General features: G+C 39.2%; 1 protein-coding gene across 6 annotated transcripts in view; it reads right to left on the bottom strand.

Moving 5' to 3' along the window:
- The window catches only part of MND1 (meiotic nuclear divisions 1), a 77,094-nt gene extending 55,299 nt beyond the window's left edge, over positions 1-21,795 (bottom strand). For 2 of the 6 annotated variants that reach the window (XM_044767087.2, XM_070504932.1), the window contains exons 1-4: positions 21,448-21,703; positions 16,243-16,308; positions 12,758-12,815; positions 9,523-9,671 (exon numbers count right to left, since the gene is read on the bottom strand). In XM_044767087.2, coding sequence (XP_044623022.1) covers positions 9,523-9,671; positions 12,758-12,815; positions 16,243-16,308; positions 21,448-21,450 — 276 coding nt within the window. In that variant the 5' untranslated portion in view covers positions 21,451-21,703. Of the gene's footprint in view, positions 1-9,522; positions 9,672-12,757; positions 12,816-16,242; positions 16,309-21,447 lie in introns of all 6 variants that reach the window. The other 4 variants (XM_070504934.1, XM_070504935.1, XM_070504936.1 and 1 more) reach the window with 3 other exon arrangements.
- Positions 21,796-23,209: the final 1,414 nt, after the last annotated feature.

The raw sequence follows: 23,209 nt of genomic DNA, 5'->3' as shown, positions 1-23,209 counted from the left end.
CTTAGAAATGTGCATTTGAAATCAGTAGTGGTCAGTTATTTCCCACACTGTCAGGCGACTCTCTAAGAATAGCACCCCAAGCAATAGTCATAACATTGCTCTTACCTAGTCATGCACAAACTACAGGACACCACCTTACATCCGTCAACATAAGCTAAGGTAAAACGGAGGAAGTCATTCCCTTAAAGCTGAGATTGTTCCTTCACTTTTAAGGCCAGGCCATTTGGAAGGGGCAAAGAAGAGGACAGAACCAGAAGACGATGTGGGATGAACAGTTTATCCTGACACATTCTGTCTTGCTTTTCCTTACAAAAAATGTTCAGAAAGACCACAGACTCTCTCTCTCTCCCATATATACCCCCCCCCCAATTAAAACCATTATCACACTGGGAAAAATCAGCAAGTTTCAGCCAAAACTCTTGAAATAGTTATCAAGAAGAAAAAAACCATCTCTTGACCTTAAATAAGTTCTATATATTCTTCAGGATACAGAGAAATGCCATTTCATTTGGGTGTTCCCACAATATAATTAGTTTTTAAGCTATGTAAAAATTCACAACAAAGACTTATGAAAAAAGAGTCTGATCATTTCTACCTTTTGTTGAACCAAAATGGCTGCTTCTACTATCATCCAAATACCGTAACATATTTACGTGTATTTCACAAGAACCAGCAGACTTAAACACACACTACCACTTTCATCATCTCCACATAATGCTTTTCTTTCCCATTAAAGTTATTAATTTACCTGGAAAGGCTTCAGGAATGCATCTGTGTCACAGCTATTTAGAGAGGCTAGTTTAACAACTATTTCTTAACCCAACGCAAATATTTCAGCCTTGCAGAAATAAGTTATTACCCTTTAAGTTACTCTCAGCAACATTAAGGATAATACCTTACGTACACATAGAGAGGGGAAAAACGTTTTTGCTTAATACGAGAATGTAACAACACTACTTTCAAAGCTTATAATCTAATTTTTAAAAGCAATTAGATCAGCAAAAAAACCACGAAAGTATTCTGGCAGGAAAATTTTCAACTTCCCCTGCTTGATGTACATGATAAAATACAACTAACCACTAAGACATTCCATAATATGGCCTCAATCTAACTTCCAACTTTACTTTCCCATTACTATACAACAAAAAATCGCATATTCTTTCCAAGCTGGTCACCAACTATCCACCGAGTGTAATTTGCTTTAAAGTTTTGTTTATCTGTGGTTACAAGCAAGGACTATGAAGTCAGAATGCCTGAATTTGAACCATGCTTCACCATTTACTAATACTGTCACCTTAAGGAAGTTATTTAACCTCTTGGTGCCTCAGTATTCTCATATGTAAAATGGAGTTAATACTCACCTCATGCCTTTGTAAGAATCAAATGATACAAAGCATGCAAAAGTTCTGCTATGGTCTACACGTTTGTGTTCCCCCCAAACTCATATGCTGAAATCCTAACCCCCAAAGGTAATGGTATTAGTAGGTGGAGCCTTTGAGGGGTGCTTAAGTCATGACGGTGGAGTCCTCGAGCACGGGATTAGTGCCCTTGTAAAAGAGGCTCGAGAGAGATGCCTAGCCCCTTTTGCGATGTGAGGATACGAGAAGTCTCTGACCTCTGGTCACAAGGAGAGGGCTCTTATCTGACCGGCTACCAGAACTGGACCTTCAGCCTCCAGAACTGTGAGAAATAAACTTCTGTTGTTTATAAGCTACCCAGTCTGTAGTATTTTGTTATAGCAGCCTGAATGGACTAAAACAAGCTCTCAAAATTGTACTTGGCTAAGTGCTCAATACATTTTGGCTGCCATTATCAACATCAGCATCAGTGGGTCCCTCTGTCTGCCACAGGAATCTCCTCCATGCATCTAAATCTGTGCAACTTTCAGCTCAAAATAATCATTTCTAAGAAGTCTCCTTTAACTATATGTCCCTTAACTATAAGTCTCCCTTAACTGTATGGATTTATAAAGATCCTGCCATCCTGTAAACTCATACAACAATTAGGACTTTTCATGAACGATTAACTTTTCATAAAAAGTTAATTAACTATGTAAGGTATTTATCTTCCCTTACCAAGTGTAAACTATCTCGACATGACATACATATTCTATTATTTCTATAGTGCCCAAAGGACTTAGCACAGTGCAGGTACAGAGCAGGGACGCAGTAAATGTCCGTGAAGCAGTTAATGCACCCACATAGTTGACTGTCTGCCGTCTTAGAAAATGTCAGAGAGAAGCCTAAATTACAACCATGAGGCTTTCAGATTTTCAATAATGATCAACATATACAATCTAAAGGCAAGGGTGAAAAACATGTGTTTCCTGATTTAATTTTCAGATCTACTTCAAGAATGCCCATTCTCAAGAGACGAGTACCTTCCTGCACATAACTGGAATCACTGGCAAAACCAAAGCAGAACAGAACAACGGAAGAAAGAAAAGAAAATTAGGAGTTCTCCCTCTCTCTAATCTGGAAGTAATTAACAAGAAACTCAAAGGAAGTTAACATTTTACTTTGGCAATATGTTGAATAAACTGATTCTTCAGTGCAACCTTGAATTTGGAGGCTGGTTCAGTTCACCATGAACTGAGTGACTTCTATCTTTATATAAATCTCACCATCACTTGCAGCATTTTTAATCTCTACCACTCATTCTGGCAGTTAGCCATATAACACTTTTCACTCTTCCTTTCACTTTTATGCATATATTTATATCTTACCTCCAGCACAGGTTATAAGCTGTTTCTTACAAAGCACAGATCTTGACTTCTACTTTTTCGAATTACCTCCAGTATCTAGTAAAATGTTTTGCACACAGTAGACCCTCAAATATTTGTTCTGACTGAACAAATAAACTTACAGTATATACTCCTAGGTGGGGACTTAATTAGCTGACTCTGTGGCCACTACACTGGGTGCCTATGCATACCAGGCACCTTACACATATGACTTAATCCACACCACAACCCTTTGAAGATGGCATAATCTTCTACAAATTGGGAAATTGAGGCTTTAAAGATCTTTAAAAAATTTCCCAAAATTCTACAGCTAGTAAGAAGTGAAGCTGTGATTTCAATGCATGTCTGACTTCTAACTACTCTTTCCATTAAGCCATACTACTTCTCTAAAACGCTAAGTGATCAGAACCATGGTTGAGGGGCATAGAATGATACTGACATGCCTTCTCAAATTTCAGTGAGAGAATAAAGTAAGTTCGATCAGTGAAATGGCACAGTAAAATGAGTGTGTTTTTTAAAAAATTTTTGAACATATTTATAGCAAATGCCAAGGGCTATCAATCTTTTACAAAAAACGTATCAAAATTTTGCTCTTCATTTACTTCTGGAGTGCTTAGAACAGAAGGCACAGGACCTACTCCTATTTGTTAGCCTCTGACTTGACCTCTAATTCCGGGCAGGTGTGTGATATTAAGCTTTGACTTCCATCACGTAAATGGGAATGGGAGGGGTGTGTCACAAAATACACCGGATACCAACTCTCAGCCCAGTAAGGAGCGGAGCATAGTCACAGTAACTAATTAGGACACCCTATTCTTTAATCATTCAGAATAAATAAACAATGACATTCAGTTCACTTTTAAAAACAGATTTCACTGTACTAGCAAGAATCTCTTGCTTACTTCTATTAAGGTTTGCCAAGCTCCTCCACTTGCTAAGCAGAGATTATGCTCAATCCAGAGGCAAAGAAATGAAAAGTGTACATCTGGCCTTTTTTCCTCAAAAGTAAAGCGTTTCCCTGGCTTACAAAGTCAACCAAGAAATGCTTAATCAGCACCCATTATGCCCAGTTTCAGAATATTCCAGGCACAAATAACTGTGTGGAAGAAGGTAAGATACACCACCAGAAACACCAACCACAGGGGCTGGCCCAGTGGTGCAGCGGTTAAGTGCACACGTTTCGCTTTGGCAGCTCGGGGTTTGCCAGTCCGGACCCTGGGTGTGGACATGGCACCACTTGTCAAGCCATACTGTGGTCAGGCGTCCCGTATATAAAATAGACGAAGATGGGCACGGATGTTAGCTCAGGGCCAGTCTTCCTCAGCAAAAAGAGGAGGATTGGCAGACGTAAGCTCAGGGCCAATCTTCCTCAAAAAGAAAAGAAAAGAAACACCAACCATAAAGAAATGCATTGATAAACTGGATATTAAAAGTAAAAACTTCTGCTCTTCAAAAGACATTTAAGAGAATGAAAAGATGAAATACAGACTGAGAGAAAACATTTAGAAAGTACTTATGTGATAAAGGATTTGCATCCAGAACATAAAAAGAAGTGTCTCAACTCAATAATAAAAACAACTCAATTTAAAAAAAAGGCAAAAGATCTGTATAGATACTTCATCAATGAAGATACATGGATGAAAAATAAACACATGCAAAGATGCTCAGCATTAGTAGCTATTGGGGAAATAGAAATTAAAAGCACAATGAGATATCACTATACACTTACTAGAATGGGCATCATACCAAGTGTTGATGAGGATGTGAAGATACTGGAACTGTCACACCTTGCTGATGGGAATGCAAAACGGCACAAGCACTTTGGAAAACAGCTTGGCAATCTCTTAAAAAGTTAAGTATACATCTACTGTGTGATCCAGCCATTCCATTCCTCAGTATTTACCCACCATAAAGGAAAAGGTAGATCCACACAAAGACCTGTCCACAAACAGTCTTAGCAGCTTTGTTTCTAATAACCCAAAACTAGAACAAAAAACTCAAATGTCCATCAACAGATAAACAAACTGTTGTATATTCATACAATGGAATACCACTCAACAATAAAAATGAATGATTAACACATATGGCAACATGGATAAATCTTAAAATAATTACTCTGAGTAAAAGAAGTCAGGACAAGGAGTACACACTGTATGATTCCATTTATATAAAGTTCCAGAAAATATTAAACTAGTGTATAGTGACAGAAAGCAAACCACTGGCTACCTGGGGATGAGGGCAGTAGTGCAGAGGGAGCAGGAGAGAAAGATCGGGAATGAGGAAATTTTTAGGGGTGATGGCTACACTCACAATCTTGATTGTGGTGATGGTTTAATGAATGTATACATATATCAATACTTATTAATTTACAAACTTTAAATATGAGCAGTTTTTAAATGTCAATTATTCCTCAAGAAAGCTATTCAAAAAAACTAATCAAAAAGCTAAGACTTACATATGTGAAAAGTTAAATGAATAAAAAAATCTGTGGTATGTACCTTCTAAGATGGCCCCAGTGATCCCTGCCTCACGGTATTTATGCCCACGTAGAACCTCTCCTTGACTGTGGACTGGATTTAATGACTTGTTTCTAGGGAATAGAAGGCTGCAGATGTGATGGGATATCATTTCCAACACTAAGTTACAAAAAAACTGTGGGTTCTGTCTTGCACTCTCCACACACGTTTGCCTGGAGGGAAGGCATTTGCAATACCATGAGCTGCCCTGTGGACAAGCTCATGATAAAAGGAACAAGGGAGGCCTCTAGTCAAAACCTTTCAAGGAATTAAGGCCCTCAGTCCAAGAGCCTTCAAGGAATTGAAGACCTCAGCCCAAAAGCCTGCAAGAAACTAAATTCAACAGCTGTATGAGTGAGTTCGGAAGTAAATCCTCTCCCAGATAAGCCTTCTGATGAGAATGCAGCCCTGGCCAATGGTTTGACCACAACCTCGTGAGACTTTGAGCCAGAGGCACCTAACTAAGCCATGCCCGGATTCCCAACCCACAGAAACTGTGAGATACCAATGTTTGTTTCTTTAAGCCACAGAGTTTTAGGGTATGTAGTTTTGTTATACAGCAATAGACAACTAAAATACAAGATCTAAGTCACATTTATATAAAAGAAAGTCTTCAAAACAATTTTATCCATTTAGAATACATTCAGCTACAAATAACAGAATATTTGACTAAAGCTAGATTAAACAAGGGCTTAATTTTCTTACATAATATGAAGCCCAGAGGTAAGAAAGCCCCAGGCTAGTGCAGCATCTCAAAATGGCACCACAGACCCAAGCCCTTTTTATCCAGGCTCTGCCATGCTTATGGAACAGGTCTTCATCCTAATGCTTATCACAATATGATCTCCTGTCTATATCATGGCAAAGAAGAGGAAGGGGTTTTACCTTTATCAGGAAAGTGAACACTTCCCCAAAAACCTCAGACCTAGTCTTCCACTTAGATCTCATTCATCAGAACCGTTTCCCATTGCCACCCTTTGGGAAGACGAGGATTTTTTAGTAGGACACACTGCTCTCTCAACAAGTGTTTTGTTAGTAAAGAGGAAGGGGGTGACGTTTACTAGATAGGCAACCAGAAGTATGTACCAAGGTACATTTTATTTATGATAAAGCCAAAAATATTACCAGAGTTTAGAGAACAGCAAGAACACTTTAAGCTATGGGGGCTTGAGAAGGTTTCTGAAGAGAGATGTTTAGAATTTGGCTAAGTAGAAAGGGAAGAACAAGGGAATTCTCAAAGAGGACAAAAACAAGAACAAAAAATCACAAAGACAGGAAAATGCAATAAGGCATAAAAGTAAATTACTCTGTATAAAGTTTTTAATTGTATAACTAAGTTCTTAAAAAAAGACTGCTGAGTGAGGAATTTGCATGTTGTTTCCTAGCAGGAAAAAAAATGCATCATGTTTAAGAGATAAGACATGGCCAAAGGATCTGAACAGATTTTCTCCAAGGAAGATACGCAAATGTCCAGTAAACACACGAAAAGGTACTCAACGTCACTAGTTACGAGGGAAATGGAAATCAAAACCATCATGAGATACCACTTCATACCCACTAGGATGGCTAGAATCAAACAGCCAGGCAATGACAAGTTTTGGTGCAGATGTGGCGAAAGTGGAACCCTCATACACTGCCAGTAAGAATGTGAAGTGATGCAGCAGCTTTAGAAAACAGTCCGGAAGTTCTTCAAACAATTAAACATAATGCTATCATATGACCCAGCAATTCCCAAGAGAAATGAAAATATGCCCCCTAAAAACTTTTACATGAAACTTTACAGCAGCATTTATTCTTAATAGTCAAAAAGTGCAAACATGGGGTTGGCCCGGTGGCACAGCAGTTAAGTTCGCATGTTCCGCTTCGGCGGCCAGAGGTTTGCCAGTTCGGATCCCGGGGGCGGACATGGCACTGCTTGGCAAGCCATGCTGTGGTAGGTGTCCCACATATAAAGTAGAGGAAGATGGGCACAGATGTCAGCTCAGGGCCAGGCTTCCTCAGCAAAAAGAGGAGGATTGGCAGCAGATGTCAGCTCAGGGCTAATCTTCCTCAAAAAAATAAATAAATAAAAATAAAAAAATAAGAAATAAATAAAAGGTGCAAACAACCCAAATGGCCACCAACTAATGAATGGATAAACAAACATCTATACAATGGAATATTATTTGGCCATCAAAAGGAATGAAGTACTGATACATACTACAACATGGATGAACCTTGAAAACATTATGCTAAATGAAAGAAGCTAGTCATGAAAGACACATATTATATGATTCCATTCATATGAAATGTCCAGAACAAGGAAATCTATAGAGACAGAAAGCAAATTAGTGGTTGCCTAGGGCTGAGCAGGGTAGGTGGGCTGCTACCACTTTAGTTCAAACCTCCATTACTTCAAGACTGGAGTATTCCAATAATTTAAGCTACCTGGTCTCCCTACCTCCATTCTTTGTTCATGAACAAAGGCCTGGAACAGTATCTGGCATTCAGAGGACAGTAGGTAGTCAATAAATTTGTTGCTGCTATTCTGACTCCAAGTCCTGTGCTCCTTTCCAGTTTTTCCCCTTGATTTGTTTATGGATATCTATCTATTATGGGAAGAGAGGAAGTGCTACTCAGCATCCAAATCTGCTTCCTGCTTTGGGGAACTGCTGGTGCCAACAGGAGGCAGCTACCTCCCACTACAGAAACTAGAAACCCCAATGAGTTACTTCCCCTGTTCCAATGGCAACTAGAGTGTGGGCATGTGAGCCAGGCTTGGCCAATCACAGGCACATCCCAGAATTGGGGGTAGCTGGGACAGAAGTTTCTTGGCGGGTTTTTTTTTTTTTGGTGGCAGCCACAACTGTTCTTCAGCCAGGGTCAGGAGGGCCAGTGGAATCATCTTTTCAGGTCAGCAGTGTGAACAGAGCTAGGTGCAGTGTTCAGGGCTCCAGGTTTCATGGTATGATTTTGGCTGTGCCCTTTCCCTCAGTTCCTGCCTACTTTTAGAAGCCGGTGTCTAGCTTTCTCAATGATTCTGTGAGTCCATCCTATATCTTCGAATAAATTCCTTTTCCCCTAATGTCAGCCAGAGTTAGTTTGTGCTGCTTGTAATTAAGAACACTAGCTGAAAGAAGGCTCCCTACAAACTTGAAGTCTTAAACCCAGGAGCAACATTTTAAATAGTGGTGTTTCAGGAGGATATTCCTATGAAGAAACTCAATCCTATACCATCTCCAAAAAGAAAGAAATTTATTTACTTTGCTACTATTAAGTTTTCCTGTTCCCATTATCTTCCAGAGAATCAGGACTCTTTTCCCCTTCACCTCAAAACAAGCTCAAAGCCATTTTCCCTGAAGTTTCATTTCTTGCATATACTGTAAATTCCACATGATAATTCACTCCATCAGTCTGGTAAAAGGATAAAAAAAAGTTCATTAAAATGTGATGGAATCTTGCAGTACACACTAAATACACATTCTTGGGAACAACCAAGATTCTCTTTAATAGCTGAATGAATAAACAAATTGTGGTACATACAATGGAATATTTTCAGCAATAAAAAGAAATGAGCTATCAAGCCACCAAAAACCATGGAGGAAACTTAAATGCATACTGCTAAGTGAAAGAAGCCAATCTGAAAAGGCTATAGAGCATATGATTCCAATCATATAACATTCTGGAAAAGGCAAAACTATAGAGACAGTAAAAAGATCAGTAGTTGCTAGGAGTTAGGGGAGAGGGAAAGACGGAAGAATAAGAGAAGCACAGGTGATTTTTAGGATAATGAAACTGCTCCATATGATAGTGTAATGGTGGATACATGACATTTATGCATTTGTCAAAACTCACAGAATGTACAACAAAAAGAGTGAAGCTTAATGGAAACTACAGACTTTAGTTGATAATAGGGCATCAACATTGGCTCATCAGCTGTAACAAACGTACCACACTAATACAAGACGTAAATAATAGGGGAAACTGTGGGTTTGGTGGGGAGAAGGGGGTGGTATTTGAGAACTCTCTGTACCTTCCCATCAGTTTTTCTGTAAATCTAAAAGGAACTAAAATACTAGAAAACAGTATTATGGCATGTGGGAAGATGAAAGTTTAAACATTCTACGTCCTCGTATGATTTGGGAGAAAGATAGAGATGCTGATTATCTTTAGACTCAGAGTCAAATAATGCATGTTAAAAATTTAATGGAAACCAATTAATGAAAAGAGGATTAAGTAAAACAAGATTTCTTTCTTACAAAGCAAATCTGTTATTTAACTTACCTGAGATTCCAGAACCTCCAACTTACGTTTCCTCGCATGAAGAGCTTTACTTGGAAAAGCCCAATAATAATTAGAAGTTCCAATCCTCTCACAGTCAACCATACCATCATCAACTAAGCTCTGAAGGATTTCTTTTACAGACATAGCAGCTAAGAGAGAGAATTTTTTAAAACTCTACATTAAGACACATCATAAATCAAATTAAAAAGCCAACAACTGAGGAAACACTTGCAACAAATATTATAGATCAAGAGTTAATAAGTTAATAAGGAGCTTTTAAAAATAATAACAAAAAAGATAACTACTCTAATTGAAAAACAAAATACATCAATGGGCATCTACAAAATATCGCATAACAAATACACACAAAAAATGTTCAAAACCTCTAATAACTGAAGAATGAAAAATAAAGCAATGAGATATGATTTCTTGACTACTAAATTAAAAATACTAAAAAATATAATAAAGGATTCAGGGAAATGAGTATTCTCAACATGGGTGGGAAAACGTGGCAATATGTATCCAAAACCTTAGATTTATGCATACCTCTTGTGTAGAAAGTCCACTTTTATAAATTCAGCCAAAGAGAATAAAGATAGACATGCATGAGGATGCTTGTCAAAGCACTGTTTTCAATAACAAAAACTTGGAAACCAGTCCAATAACTGGACTTTTAAAAGTATTTTATTGCAATGAGATACTATGCAATCATTAAATTTATGTTATAACATTTAATAGCATGGACATATACACATTCAAAATGTATTACATAGAATGTATTGAAAAATAAAGTTAGGGGCTGGCCTGTGGCCAAGTGGTTAGGTTCGTGCGCTCTGCTGAGGCGGCCGAGGGTTTCACCAGTTTGGATCCTGGGCACAGACATGGCACCACTCGTCAGGCCATGCTGTGGCGGCGTCCCACATGCCACAACTAGAAGGACCCACAACTAAAAATACACAACTATGTACTGGGGGGCTTTGGGAGAAAAAGGAAAAATAAAATCTTTAAAAAAATAAAAAATTAAAAAAGATAAAGTTAAAAGACAGTATGCACTAATGTGACAGTGGTTATCGTTGAATAGTAGTTAAGAGGCAATTTTTATTTCCTTCTTTTTGCTGATTTTTATTTTTTTCCAACAATGAACATGTATTGTCTTTTTTGCTAAGAAAACTAAAACAAAACTATTATGAAAAATTAAAAAATAAAAAAATAAACTGGATGGTATGGTTGGGTAAGATTAAAAATCAGAAAAAAGCTTAAAAAATGCCAAGTCATATTTTACAAATGTTTGAAATTCATGAACAATTCTTACTTTCTATTAAGTAAAACTGTACCAAGAAATTATCCATATTTTAATATCCATTTTAATTTTTCCTAGAGCAGATCCCCAAATATAAAATCTGTCAAAAAATTAACGATTTAATAAATAATAAAATTGACACCAAACGTGCAAAATATTTAGCCTCCCTTGTAAGTAAGTACTAACTGAAATGAAATGTCAAAGAATCCTAAAAATGAAGCCATAGTTCCGAGAAATGAATGTGAGTATAATTTGGTATACACTTTTCTGAACGCAATTTGAGAATACATATAAAAATCCTAAAACTACAAAAGCCTCTATTTTCTATTCCATTTCTAGTGATATTTCATAATAAAGTAATATGAGATAAGGAAAAAAATTCATGGAGGGGAGGCGGAAGGATATATAGGCAGAGCACAGAGGACTTTTAGGGCAGTGAAAACATTCTGTATGACACCATAATAATGCATTCGTCACTCTACATTTTGTACAAACTCACAGAATGTACGCCAAGAGTGAATCCTAATGTAAACCACAGACTTCAGGTGACTATGATGAGTCAACGTAGGTTCATTAATTGTAACAAATGTACCACTGTGAGTGACATTGATAATGGGGGAAGATATGCATGTGTAGGGGCAGAAAGTATATGGGAAATCTCTGTACTTTCCTCTCAATTTTGCTGTGAACCTAAAACTGCTCTAAAAAATTAATCTTTTAGAAAAAAATTTAAGGTAGCATGTTAATCACACATTAATTTTAGCAGCAAAATTTGGGAACAACCTGGATGTTCAACAACAGGTAATGGGTTAAGCTATGGTACAGCGGGTGGTCACAGAGTGAAACATCAGCAGATGCAGATGCTGTAAATCATTTTTTAGAAGCAAATGACATAGGTAAATGTAGATGATATAATGTTACATGAAAAAATACATCAACATAAACTGTATATGCAGCATGGTTCCCTCTCAGAGAGATGGACGGATACCTGCATACATAAAATAAACAGAACCTATGAATAACATATCAAAATACACCAAAACGTTAACAGTGGTGATCTCAGAATAGAGGGATTATGAACAACTTTTATTTTCATTATATTCTTTATAATTTCCAAATCTGTTAAAATAAACATGGATAGCTTATATAATCAGAAGGTAAGGTTTAAAAAAATATATATCATATGTAGTGGGTTTCACAGTGGCCCCTGAAAAGATAACCCACAGAACCCGTGCACGTGACCTTCTTTGGAAAAAGGGTCTGTATAGATGTAATAAAGATCTCCATGATGAAATAATCCTGGATTTAGGGTGAGTCCCAAATCCAATAACATGTGTTCTTATAAGAGACAGAAGGGGTGAAAACAAAGGGGAAGGCCCTGTAAGACGGAGACGGAGATTAGAATGATGTGTCTATAAGCCAAGCACTGCTGGCAGCCACCAGAAGCTAGGAGAGACGCATGAAGTGGATTCTCCCTCAGAGCCCCTGGAAGAACCCTGACATTAGACTTCTGGCCTCCAGAACTATGACAGGATAAATTTCTATTGTGTTAAGTCACCAGGTTCGTGGTAATTTGTTACAGCAGCTGTAGAAAACTAATACACCATGTAAAGACACGAACTCACATTTAACAAATTCTAGAATCTACACGAACAATTTTTACTTCTTTTGAAGTAAATTATACCCATAAATAAATTAATGTGTGCATATTGTGTGAGTGCGTGTGTGTGCGCACGTGCATACATGCATATTCCATTTTAATTTTCCTAGAGCAGATAGCCCAAACACAAGAATCATGGCTGTGGCCCAAAGACATCATATAGGGACTTTTACAAACATTCTTCATCTCTAAATTTGTTTCCATAAAGTGAAACACTGTTCCAGAAAAGATGACTGATATTTCCCAAAATATCCCGGCATGTATTTGATACTTACTAATGCCTTTCTCTTTGGGAGCAATCTTCTCCATGTCTTTTAACTGAAACACATCTTTCTGTTTAAAAAGGTTAAAAAAGAGATTAAAAACATGTATTTATTTTCTACTATATATTATATTTATCATAATTATGTTCATAAAACATTGTACTAAAAAACTGTGCCTGGAAATGGACATTGCAATAGAATCAAGCATTTTAGCGCTAGAAGAAACCGTGCCAATTATCTTGCTCAATACCATCAACAGAATGTAACATGGACAGATTTTGCACGAACATACAATTCTTTAAAGTAATTGGAGAGAAGACTATAAAGAATATCTTCCCACTGAAGTATAAAAACTAGTGATGATTAAACATTTGTTAACATGAGATTAGTCTCTCTGACATTTTGATTTTAAGAAAACACAAACAGTGCTTTGCTTGGCATGTATGATACGTCACAGATTCAGCAGTTTTAACTAAAAGCAAAACAGACAACTGTCCAGATTTGTTTCCACTAAGGTTTCACAGAAGAGCTACACTTACATAAAAAAATGATACAATTCATGGCTGCCTATCCATCATTCACCTATACATGCTGGACTTCAATCACATGAGAAGCAAAACATTATGGGAAAATATATATGTAGAATATTTAATCTTATAGTTGGAAAAAATTTATGTAGAATACTCCTTTCTTCTTGTAATAAGTGTTGGTTGAAGTGGTGAAAAGAACTTGGATAACAAGAGTGAAATATTTGAAAAGACTGAAGCATTCAGTAATTAGAACAGAATTATTGTGATTATTGTTATGGAAATTTGGGGTCTATTTCTTCCAAAGTAAACTTGAAAAGGCAACTTCAATAGGATGGAAATTAGACTTCATCAAAATTAAAAACTTCTGCTCATGCAAGGGCACTGTTAAGAAATTGAAAAGACAAATACTGACTAGAAGACAATATTCACAAAACATACCTGACAAAAGATGGTACCCAGGACATATAAAGAACTCCTCTGAAGTACATCCACCCCCACGTCCCTCCAAAGAAAGAAGAATTGATGGATGGACAAAGGAGTAGCTAGATGAATATATACTTGATAAAGCAAGTAGAGTGAAATGTTAATGGTAGAATCTAGGTGTTGGCCATATACGTATTCACTGCAAAATTCTGTCATCTTTCATAATAAAGTGTTGGAAAAAGTAACTTCAGCTCACTACATTCAAGATTTAGTAAATTAAGGAAAACACTAGGTCATTGTTCTTAGAGTGTGAAATCAAATTTTGCGCATCTAGGAATAAACTATTTAAAGATAATACTTTAGGGTCTCAGAGAACATGTAATAAATTACTGACTTTAGGCCTCTAATGCACTAAAAAAATCAATTAATCAAACCCACGTGCAGATATTTCAGAGTCCCTGGACAAAGAACATGAACTCATTGAGACATTGCCTAAATGTGGTCATGAAGGAAGAGCCCCAGACATACTGGGTGCTCTAGTGAGGCTGCTGTGTAAATAAATGGGCTTGCAAAGAACTAGGCTTAGAACTAAGGTGTGGTCATTTAGTGAGCAGAGAAAGTGGTCTCAAGCAAGTATTAGTTCTCCCCAGTATTAAAGAGAGACAGTAAAGGAGATGAACACGATGGTTCTAGCTCTTAAAAGAAAACCAAAACTGTGTGTAAGACACCATGGAAGACACATAGCTAACTTTCAATTAAGCACGTATGACCTGGGCATTGTAATATTTTACACAGATTATCTCACTTAACCCTCATACCAACACTGCGAGCTGGGTACAATTATCATCATCCTCTTTAATAGATGAAGAAACTAAGACTTAAGTAACTTGCTTAAGGTCACAAAGCTGTTAGGTAAAACAGACTTCAGGTGCCAGTTCTCTATCATTGAGCTATCCTGCTCCCATGCTCTTCCTCAGTGTTATGAGCAAACAATTCTTCTACCACATTAGCAACTTCGAATATGTACTTGTATGTATGTATTTATACATATGAATAACTATATACAGGAATATATGAACTGAAATCAATCAATTAATACAACTAATTCCTAGCTTTGCATAAAAACTGACTACTGAACTTCTTAAAGCTGTTAATACTCATTAGCATCATAGTCATCAGTGTCTTAATGTTATTGAGAGCACAGTTGAAATTTCTGCAATCAGAAACATCCAATTTTGATAGTTGAGAAAAATTAGCACTATCATAAAGGGCAAAATAACTTCCCTCATCACTCTCCCCAGCTTCCCAATGCCTGGTAGAAATTAAATCTACTTTTCTTGCTCTGAGACGATAGGAAAAATATTTCAACTCAGCAAGAAAAAGAGTCATAATTCTCACACACAAACTTCATCAATTTATCCTCCTAATCATATCATTATTAATATGATCCTCTGTTCTGAATTGCCAATGACTTTTAATAAGTCATTGGAGGTAAGTAAGATTAGTAAAATTACACTTAGAGGGCAAACTGTTTTAAAAAAAATAAAAGTCCCCAGGATATTTCATTTGTTTTACTGAGAATCTGCATTATCCAAATGAAAATGTCAAGTATTATCATAATTTATTAATTTAATATTCTGTTTTGCCATTTTCCCCATCTTCTTCACATTTGTATATAATGAAAATAGCCTGTAGGCTAAGGCAAGACAAGGCTTTGAAGATCCTATCAAGTATTAGGCTAATTAGACACAGGCGGTTAACATTTTTGTAGGGCAAAGGTTTGGACTTTACCCTGGAAGCAAAGAAAAGCCCCTGTACAGGACTATGGCGAAGAAAACAGCCTCTAGAGCCAGGTGCCTGCATTTGAATCCTGGCTTTGGCACTTAGAAGCACAAACTCCAAACATCTTTCCTGTTAGTGGCCAGCACAAATATCGGGAATAAATTACGGAGGCCCATGTACCATCATTTATGTGTTACACTGCAGACAGATTCACAAATGCAAAGAGGCAGTATTTAGCACTGCCTCTAAGTCGACCTCCCTGGGTGTGAATTCTGGTACTATCACTTCTATCCTTTGAGATCCAGGGCTGGGATCTTACGCTGTGTCTCAGACGTCCTCACCTGTAGAAGGAGGACGGTAACAACGGTACTGATCCCATAGGGTTCAAAAGGATAGAATCAGGTAATCTCCACAAAGTGCTTAGAACAGTGATTGACACCCAGGAAGGTCTCAGTAGATGTGAGCTATCACCATTATTATTTTCAGGCAGGATCAAATAGCTTCAGAAAGGTAATTCTGGCACCAGCGTGAAGGACAGTCTGGATGGAAGACTCTACGAGCACTGGGATAGGGTTCTACTGGGACAGGGTTCTTTCATACTTCATAGCTCACAGGAACCACAAATGTTTGAAATATTTATTCAGTCTTCAGGAAATTTGTTGGTATTAACTGCTAACAAAAAAGGTACAGTTAACACTGGATGACATATACTTAAGGAGAAAATTACGCAAAATACTAAAAATCTTAGGAAAAATGACTTACCGTCTCAAAAAATATTTCCATCATACGGGCTCTCTTTTCCTCTGCACTCAGTCCTTTTTTCTTCGACTAAAGCACAAAAGTTAAAAGCAAACACTGCATTTTTTTTTAAACACTGCATTTAAAAACAACTTGGTCTGAAACATTATCATAAATTTTATGCATGGTCTTTTCTGACACCAACAGTGTGACAACTCTCAGAGCCAGGCCTACAGACTGACTTTAACTAGTCTACTATCATATGCCAAGCTTTGTGGTAGGCACTGCCAGCATGATAGTAAGAATTGTGATTGAAACGAAGCCTGGGATTTTGTAGAAATTCAATATTTATCAAATGATCCAATGATCAGTCACTGTATTCACCTTCACAAAACTTAATCTCTCAAAGAAAATCAGTAGACATAACTACTTATGAACAGGTCCATGCACAAATTGCTAATGAATTACTATCCAGCACAGAATGAATTAATTCCATCCTGGGGAAGGAGGGTTAGCTAGGAAGGCCAGAGATGAAAAGGATTTTGGCAAGTTGAGAAATAGTGAGAAGGGTGTCCTGGGCAGACCATACACAGGCACAAGGTTACGGAAGTACATGGAATGCTGCAGAAAGATAAGCACTCCGGGGTGATTACTGTACGTAGAGGGAGTGGCAGATAAAGTGAGAAAAGTTGTCTGGGGCCAGATTACAGAAGGCTGACTATCCAGCCGAAGAGAGTGGACTTTATTCTAGGAGCTACAGAGCAATTTTGAAAGCAGGGAGTGACAAGATAAGAGTTACACTTCAGTAAGATAGTTGTAGTAGCTGGAGGAAGGAAAAACCTGTCTAAGAAGAAAAAGGAAGCCTACTTCAGGTTACTATTATTCTGTCACTACGCTTTAGCCAATAGGAAATTAAGATAATTAATATGTAACAAATATATGTTAATAAATTTTACTATATAGAGTATATACATAAAGCTAAAGCACAAATTAAAAAAAGAGACAAACTTCCTCAATGCAAAGATTCACAGAAAATAACAAAAGAGAGAATGAGAATCATCATCTCTAGTTAATAGAGGATTCTGCACTAATGTGTGATCTGCATCTTTGTTTAGTAGAACTTTAAAACACTTTACACCACTTAGAAAGCAGACATAAATACCAACAATTAAAGACTGACCCTATCTGACCAAATACTCCATCAGAAAATGAGAGCCTATGGATAGATGGGGAAAGGGATGTGGAACTGCCATTCTGAATACATACCAGAGTCCACAAGTCTTTATTCTACCTGCAAAACCTAGAAACCCACCAGCTCATTTTCACAGCAATAAAATGATTAGCTGTTCCTTGATAAGTTAAATGGGTAAAATAAGTAGGCTCAGAGTTTATATTTTTCTCTTTGTCCACTGTCTACTCTCAAAACACTGCAGTTCCCCACGGTTCTCTATGGATGCCCCCACCTCCTCACACCTTTTCTTTGATCTCATCTGCTTTCCCGGTTTTAACTAACACTTATGCTGAGACCTCAAATCTACATCACTCCCCAGGGTGGAATTAATTCAATCTGTCCTGGATAGTAATTCATTCTGTTCTAGGTAGCAATTTGTGCCTGGACCTGCTCATCAGCAGTTACGTCTACATCAGGAGTGTCCTCCTGAGCTTCAATCTCAGGTATCTACCTGCCTCCTGGACAGACTTCAAACTCAAGAGGACTAAACTGAAGTCTTCCTCCCCCACATCTACTCTCCAAACCTGCTGTTCTGGATCCTGAGTTCAGTTGGATACCACTTTGCTACCCAAGCCAGAGGCCTGGCAGTCTTCCCAGGATCCTTCATCTCTCTTACTCCACATCCAACCAATCATCACGTTCTGCCAATTCCAGTGTTTAACGATTTCCCAAATCTGTCCTGTCTGCTCCATCCCTACTCCCTCTACCTCAGTTCAGGCCTTCATTATCTGTTCTTGCAACATACCTGCCCTCCCCTAACCATGCTTTGTCCTATCCTTAGTCCACAGTGCAGATTGCCAAAAAGCAAATCGACCCATGCTGCTCCCTTGCTTAAAACCTTCAGCGGCTCCTAACCATCCAGAAGTATTCAATCATCCTAGAATGATACACAGTACAAGGCCCTCTATCACCTGACCCCAATCTAGCTCTCACAGGCACCACTCCCCACCTCCATTTTACTCTAAGAACAGGGAGAGCTGAGCAACTTGAGCTGTAACACAAAAGCTGCTTGTAATTCTCCTCCACTCGCAGCATGCTCTTTCCCATTGCTACACCTTTCAAAAAATGTTGTTCTCTCTATCCAAAACACCTTCTCCTCTTATCCATTTGAAACTCCAAAAAAGACTCCCAAGGTTTAGTTTAGGCATTCTCTAGAACTTCTCTGGGCCCACAGGTTAGGCTGAATGTCATTCTGTGTGTCCCCAGAATACACCTTCATCAAATCATTTACTACAATTGACAGATGTGTTTACTTGTCTCTCTCAGTAGACTGAAAAACTTTGGAACATGAACTGCCTTTGCCTTCCTAGAGCTTAGTGCCAGGTTAGAAGAGCAGACATAAAGGCCAGCCCTCAATTCCTTAATTTCAGGACCATGTGTCTAATGTCCCCAACCCTAAAATTTGAGGCTGTTCAGGCTCCCAAACCCCACAACACCCACTGCACTCACACAAATGCAACACAAGGTGAATTACTAATAAGGAATCCTGTGACAACCATTTCCTCTCTTGCTTGGAGAAATAAGTCAGAGAAATCTCAGGTGGGCAAGCTCCAAGAAACCACACAGACCTGTTCACTAGACCTAGGGTGGAGAGCTAGAGTTCAACACTGCTTATCAGCCTCCCTTCACATTGGCCTCTGCAGTATCTGAGTAAAGCAAGCATGAAATTCACACCCAGTTAGAAAACTCCCTCCGCTCAAGGAACACTGCTTTTCTTACCCCAGAATATGGAGGCCACATCAGGGGCACTGCCGGCAGTGAGAATCCCTTCATGACCTTAGTTTGTGGCTGCATCAGCGGAAAACAGATCCTAAGGTTTAGGAAATGCTCCTAATGTTTTGGTATTATAAACAGCTCCTTGTAGAGACCACGAAATTCCACCAGAATCTGCCACCCAGAGGCAGGCAATGAGGAGAATTTAGTGTCCTGGGGACACATAGTTTTAGGAAAGCTCTTATCACTCAGCTCAGCCACCATGAAAGTTACTCAAGAAATATGGATGTGCTGTATCATCCATTTACATTGTTTTCAGCTTAATTTACTTGTCAGTCTCTTTTATGACTACAAACAGTTTTTAAGATTAACAACAGTAGGAGAGTACAGTGGCCAGAATTAAAATAACATAAAAGGATGCCATATTAATCCACATTTAGAAATTTCTCCAAAAAATCAACACAGGATCATTTAATAATTAAGATTAAAGAAAATCTCCTGACAGTATAAGTTAGAGATGCATTCAAATCAGTAAGTAAAGGGACTCATAACTTGAGAACAAAGGAACCTTCTCCCATTAGGAGTTACAGAATTCCTAAAGTGAGCCCTGTTGATCAATTACAATGAAATTTTGCAAAATTAAAACTAGAAGATATCTGCTGCCCTCAGAAGTGGCAGAAGACATTGCATTTCTCCATTTCCAAAAATACGCCGACTTACAATAATTGTTTACCCAGCAAACCCAGCCAAATTGACACAGCTATTAATTCAAAAGCAGGAAAGAGAACTTATCTTTGATGAACATAACACAAACCTTATTTCTTAATCATATATAAAAAATAGGAAGTATGTATCTTATAAAAAATTTTATTCTAATTTGTTTCATGTTTCTCCATTATCAGAGGTAAGCACCTGAAAAAAGTTAACAGCACATCAAACCATTTAGTATTAGGTGATTCATGTGTAGAGAAAGATTAGGCAAAAGGACAAAGTCAATGCATTTATGCTGCATAGTTCTCAACAGTTATATTAGGCCCGTAACTCTACAAAGAGAACGATGACACCCTATCATATGAGAGCACTGGTAACAGATTTATAAGTGTGGTCCTGTTTGTCTTCTTACAACTTTTTATGCCCAGGTGGCTGAGATGTTAGCTTAACCACAAAGGAGCCGTTATCAGTTATAATTACATCTCGACAAGTATCTTCAAATAAACACGGTACAATCTAAATCCTTGTCCACTATTAGCTCGGCAAAATAACGACCACTTAACTAAATTAAGATATTAAAATCTTAGATCCATTTAATTAGATGTTGATTCTCTGCCAACAGAAATAGAAAAAAATGGCATGAAACTTTGAAGTCAGTTTACGAAAATGATTTAATGAGCAGAAAAACATTAAATTCACAAAGAGAAAGAGAATTTGGGATCTTCCCAGGACTTAACCCATCACAGCATGCAAGGAAGACTAGCTCAGGGTGCTGCTCCTCTAGTAAAGTGAGCAACTCGCTACCAACCAGCAAGCAGTCCGAAGCACAAAAGGGCAGCAATCCCTGCACTTTGGTAAAAACCCACAGATTTTCACAGAAATCATCTAACTGGCACAAAGTGAAGGTTCGTTAGGTTACTTTGGAAACAGTGAGCAATTCAGAAATGCGCTGTTCCTGTTACAACGCATAAAACCCCTCAATTGTCACAAGTCAGGAGAGCCCTTTGGGACGGGAGGGCGTCCCCCGCGCCTGCCCGCTGTCTCGCTGACGTTTTCTTTCCCTGCTCCTAAAACGGGGCTGCACTTTAGGCGGCCGAATCGGGGGGGGGGGGGGGGGCGGCCTGGGCCACAGGTTTCGAAGTGACTCGGGGTCTTTCGGACAGATCAGGGAGTTTGTGAGATAGGTTCACGAACGTCATGTTCTCGAACCTTCGCGGTTCACCCTACCCCGCGACGATAGGCAGGAGGGGTGCGGGAATGGGGGCGCAGATGCTTAAGAGGGGCGCACGCCCCGGCTCCCTCCCGCGGCGCCGGGGCAAAGGGGCGCGGGGAGCGGGACCCAGCGCGGTGCCCCCGCTGCCCGGCTCCGGCGGGAGTGCTCGGGCGCGCTCCCGGGGCCGCCCCGCCACGCCCGGAAAGTGCGGGGCTGCCAAGGCGAACCTGGCGGCCCCTCCGCGTGAGCCCCCAAAGCCAGCCGAGGCGGATAGCGCTACGCCGGGGTCCCCGCGGCCGAGGGGCTCTGGGGCCCGGACGCTGCGGGGTAGGGGCCCCAGGAACGTGATCTCAGCCCTTACCATGGCGCGGGCGGCACTTCTTCCGGCGGCGGGGCCTGGAGGGTTTGATTTTGGCGCCAACACCGCCTCGGGGCGGAGCAGCGCAGGGGAGGAGGTGGGAGAGAGACCGACCCTCGCCCCCGCGGCGCGCAGCGACCCCTGGCGGCTCCGCCGAGCGGCCGGCTGGCCTGGGGGCGGGGCCTGGCCTGGGGGCGGGGTCTGCGCTCGGCGGACTCGAGGTTCCGGCGAGTCTAGTCTCTCAGCTGCTTCCGTCTCTTCTCTCCTTCGAGTTGAGCGTGACTTTTGTTTTTAGGAAGTCTTGAGCCCTGACTTTTACGTGCGTTTTCTTGCGCAGCGGAAACTCGGTCTAAGTTTGCCTTAAAAAATAGAGGCGGTGCGGTTCTGCTGCCGGGGGAGAAAGCGCTGCCTCCATCCGTCTGGGTTTGCCCAGGCTGGGGCGGATTTCTTCTCTCTCATGATTTTACACCTCATCTCGTCAACCGCTATCCACTGCTTTTCCAGCTTTATAAAATCCCTTTGTATGCTTGTTTTACTTTAGGGTTTTTTTTTTTTTAATAAACAAGAGAATGGATTTCAAATCAAAACTATTGAAGATGTGCTACTTCTTGACTAGACAGCAGATGGGGATTCAGATCAAAAGCTCGGGTCCCTTCACCTGAAAGTGCTACAAAATTAACTCAGACTTCTCAGTTATTTTGAAAATAATTGTACGTTATTTTGAGCCACTTAAAAGTATAATTTTACTAAAAACATAAAGAGTGGCTACTAAAATAGGAATTTGAATCTCGTTGCTATTTATGGAAGCAGGGGAAGGGATATATTGAGTTGCTTAGAGTTCCATTAATTTAGTTTTTCCTAGAGTGCATTACAATACGATACGATTGATGGTACGTGAGCTGATGTTTAAAACAGTAAATGGGTAGTCATTTAATATATTTTCATCTGTTCTAGAAAATGTATGATGAGCACATCATACTCTAGATTTCTCATTTATTGTTCAAGGTATGGCTAAAGTAGGTATGTTAGTAAAAACTGAAAGTGGTATTTAAGAAAAATATTAAGTAATACCACTGTGATATGTAGATATGACAAAAATCATGTAAGTGACATTTGTGGGAAGCCTTGCCTTAATCTGCTCTTAGACTGCCATACCTCTTCAGCTCCATCAGGAGCAGCCTTTCTTCACCTGGCTTACTCTTACCCATCCTTCAGACAACTCAGGTGTAGCCTCCAGGACTGTTTTCTTCTCTGCTTCCCCTCCCCCACCCCACAGCAGATGCGTCCCTTCTGTGGTCCTGTGGCACTCTCTGTATAGTTTCATCATAGCACCTCACATTCATTTTGTAACTATTTACTTGGACAGCTTCCATACAATACCAAACTCCTTTCCGTGGCAGAGCCTAAGCCAACCATTTTGGTATCACCAAGGCCCAGCAGAGTGCCTGACATCATAAACATGCCATAAATGTGTGTTAAATAAATGTACCATCTTGTCAAGAACACCGTCTTGTCATTAACTTAGGGATAACTAGATATGGTTTTCAGTTGACAAACTGAAGGATATTTTGCTTTATTAAAACCTTAATTATTTACACAGAGTAGTGCTTTCCCATTTATTATTCTCACCAATAGAATTCTGAAATTATTTGCCGTTCAGATGTCTTGAGACAAGTTTTGCAATATTATAGAGCAGGCAGATGTAGTATGTAAGTTATGAAGTATGAAAGCAAATAAATATTTGCAGCATCTGAGAAGTACTCGT

This window comes from Equus asinus, chromosome 3 (genome assembly GCF_041296235.1).
Source record: "Equus asinus isolate D_3611 breed Donkey chromosome 3, EquAss-T2T_v2, whole genome shotgun sequence".
Classification (NCBI taxonomy): Eukaryota; Metazoa; Chordata; class Mammalia; order Perissodactyla; family Equidae; genus Equus; species Equus asinus.
The sequence above is the reverse complement of the archived record's forward strand: the minus strand, read 5'-3'. Positions and strand labels throughout refer to the sequence as shown.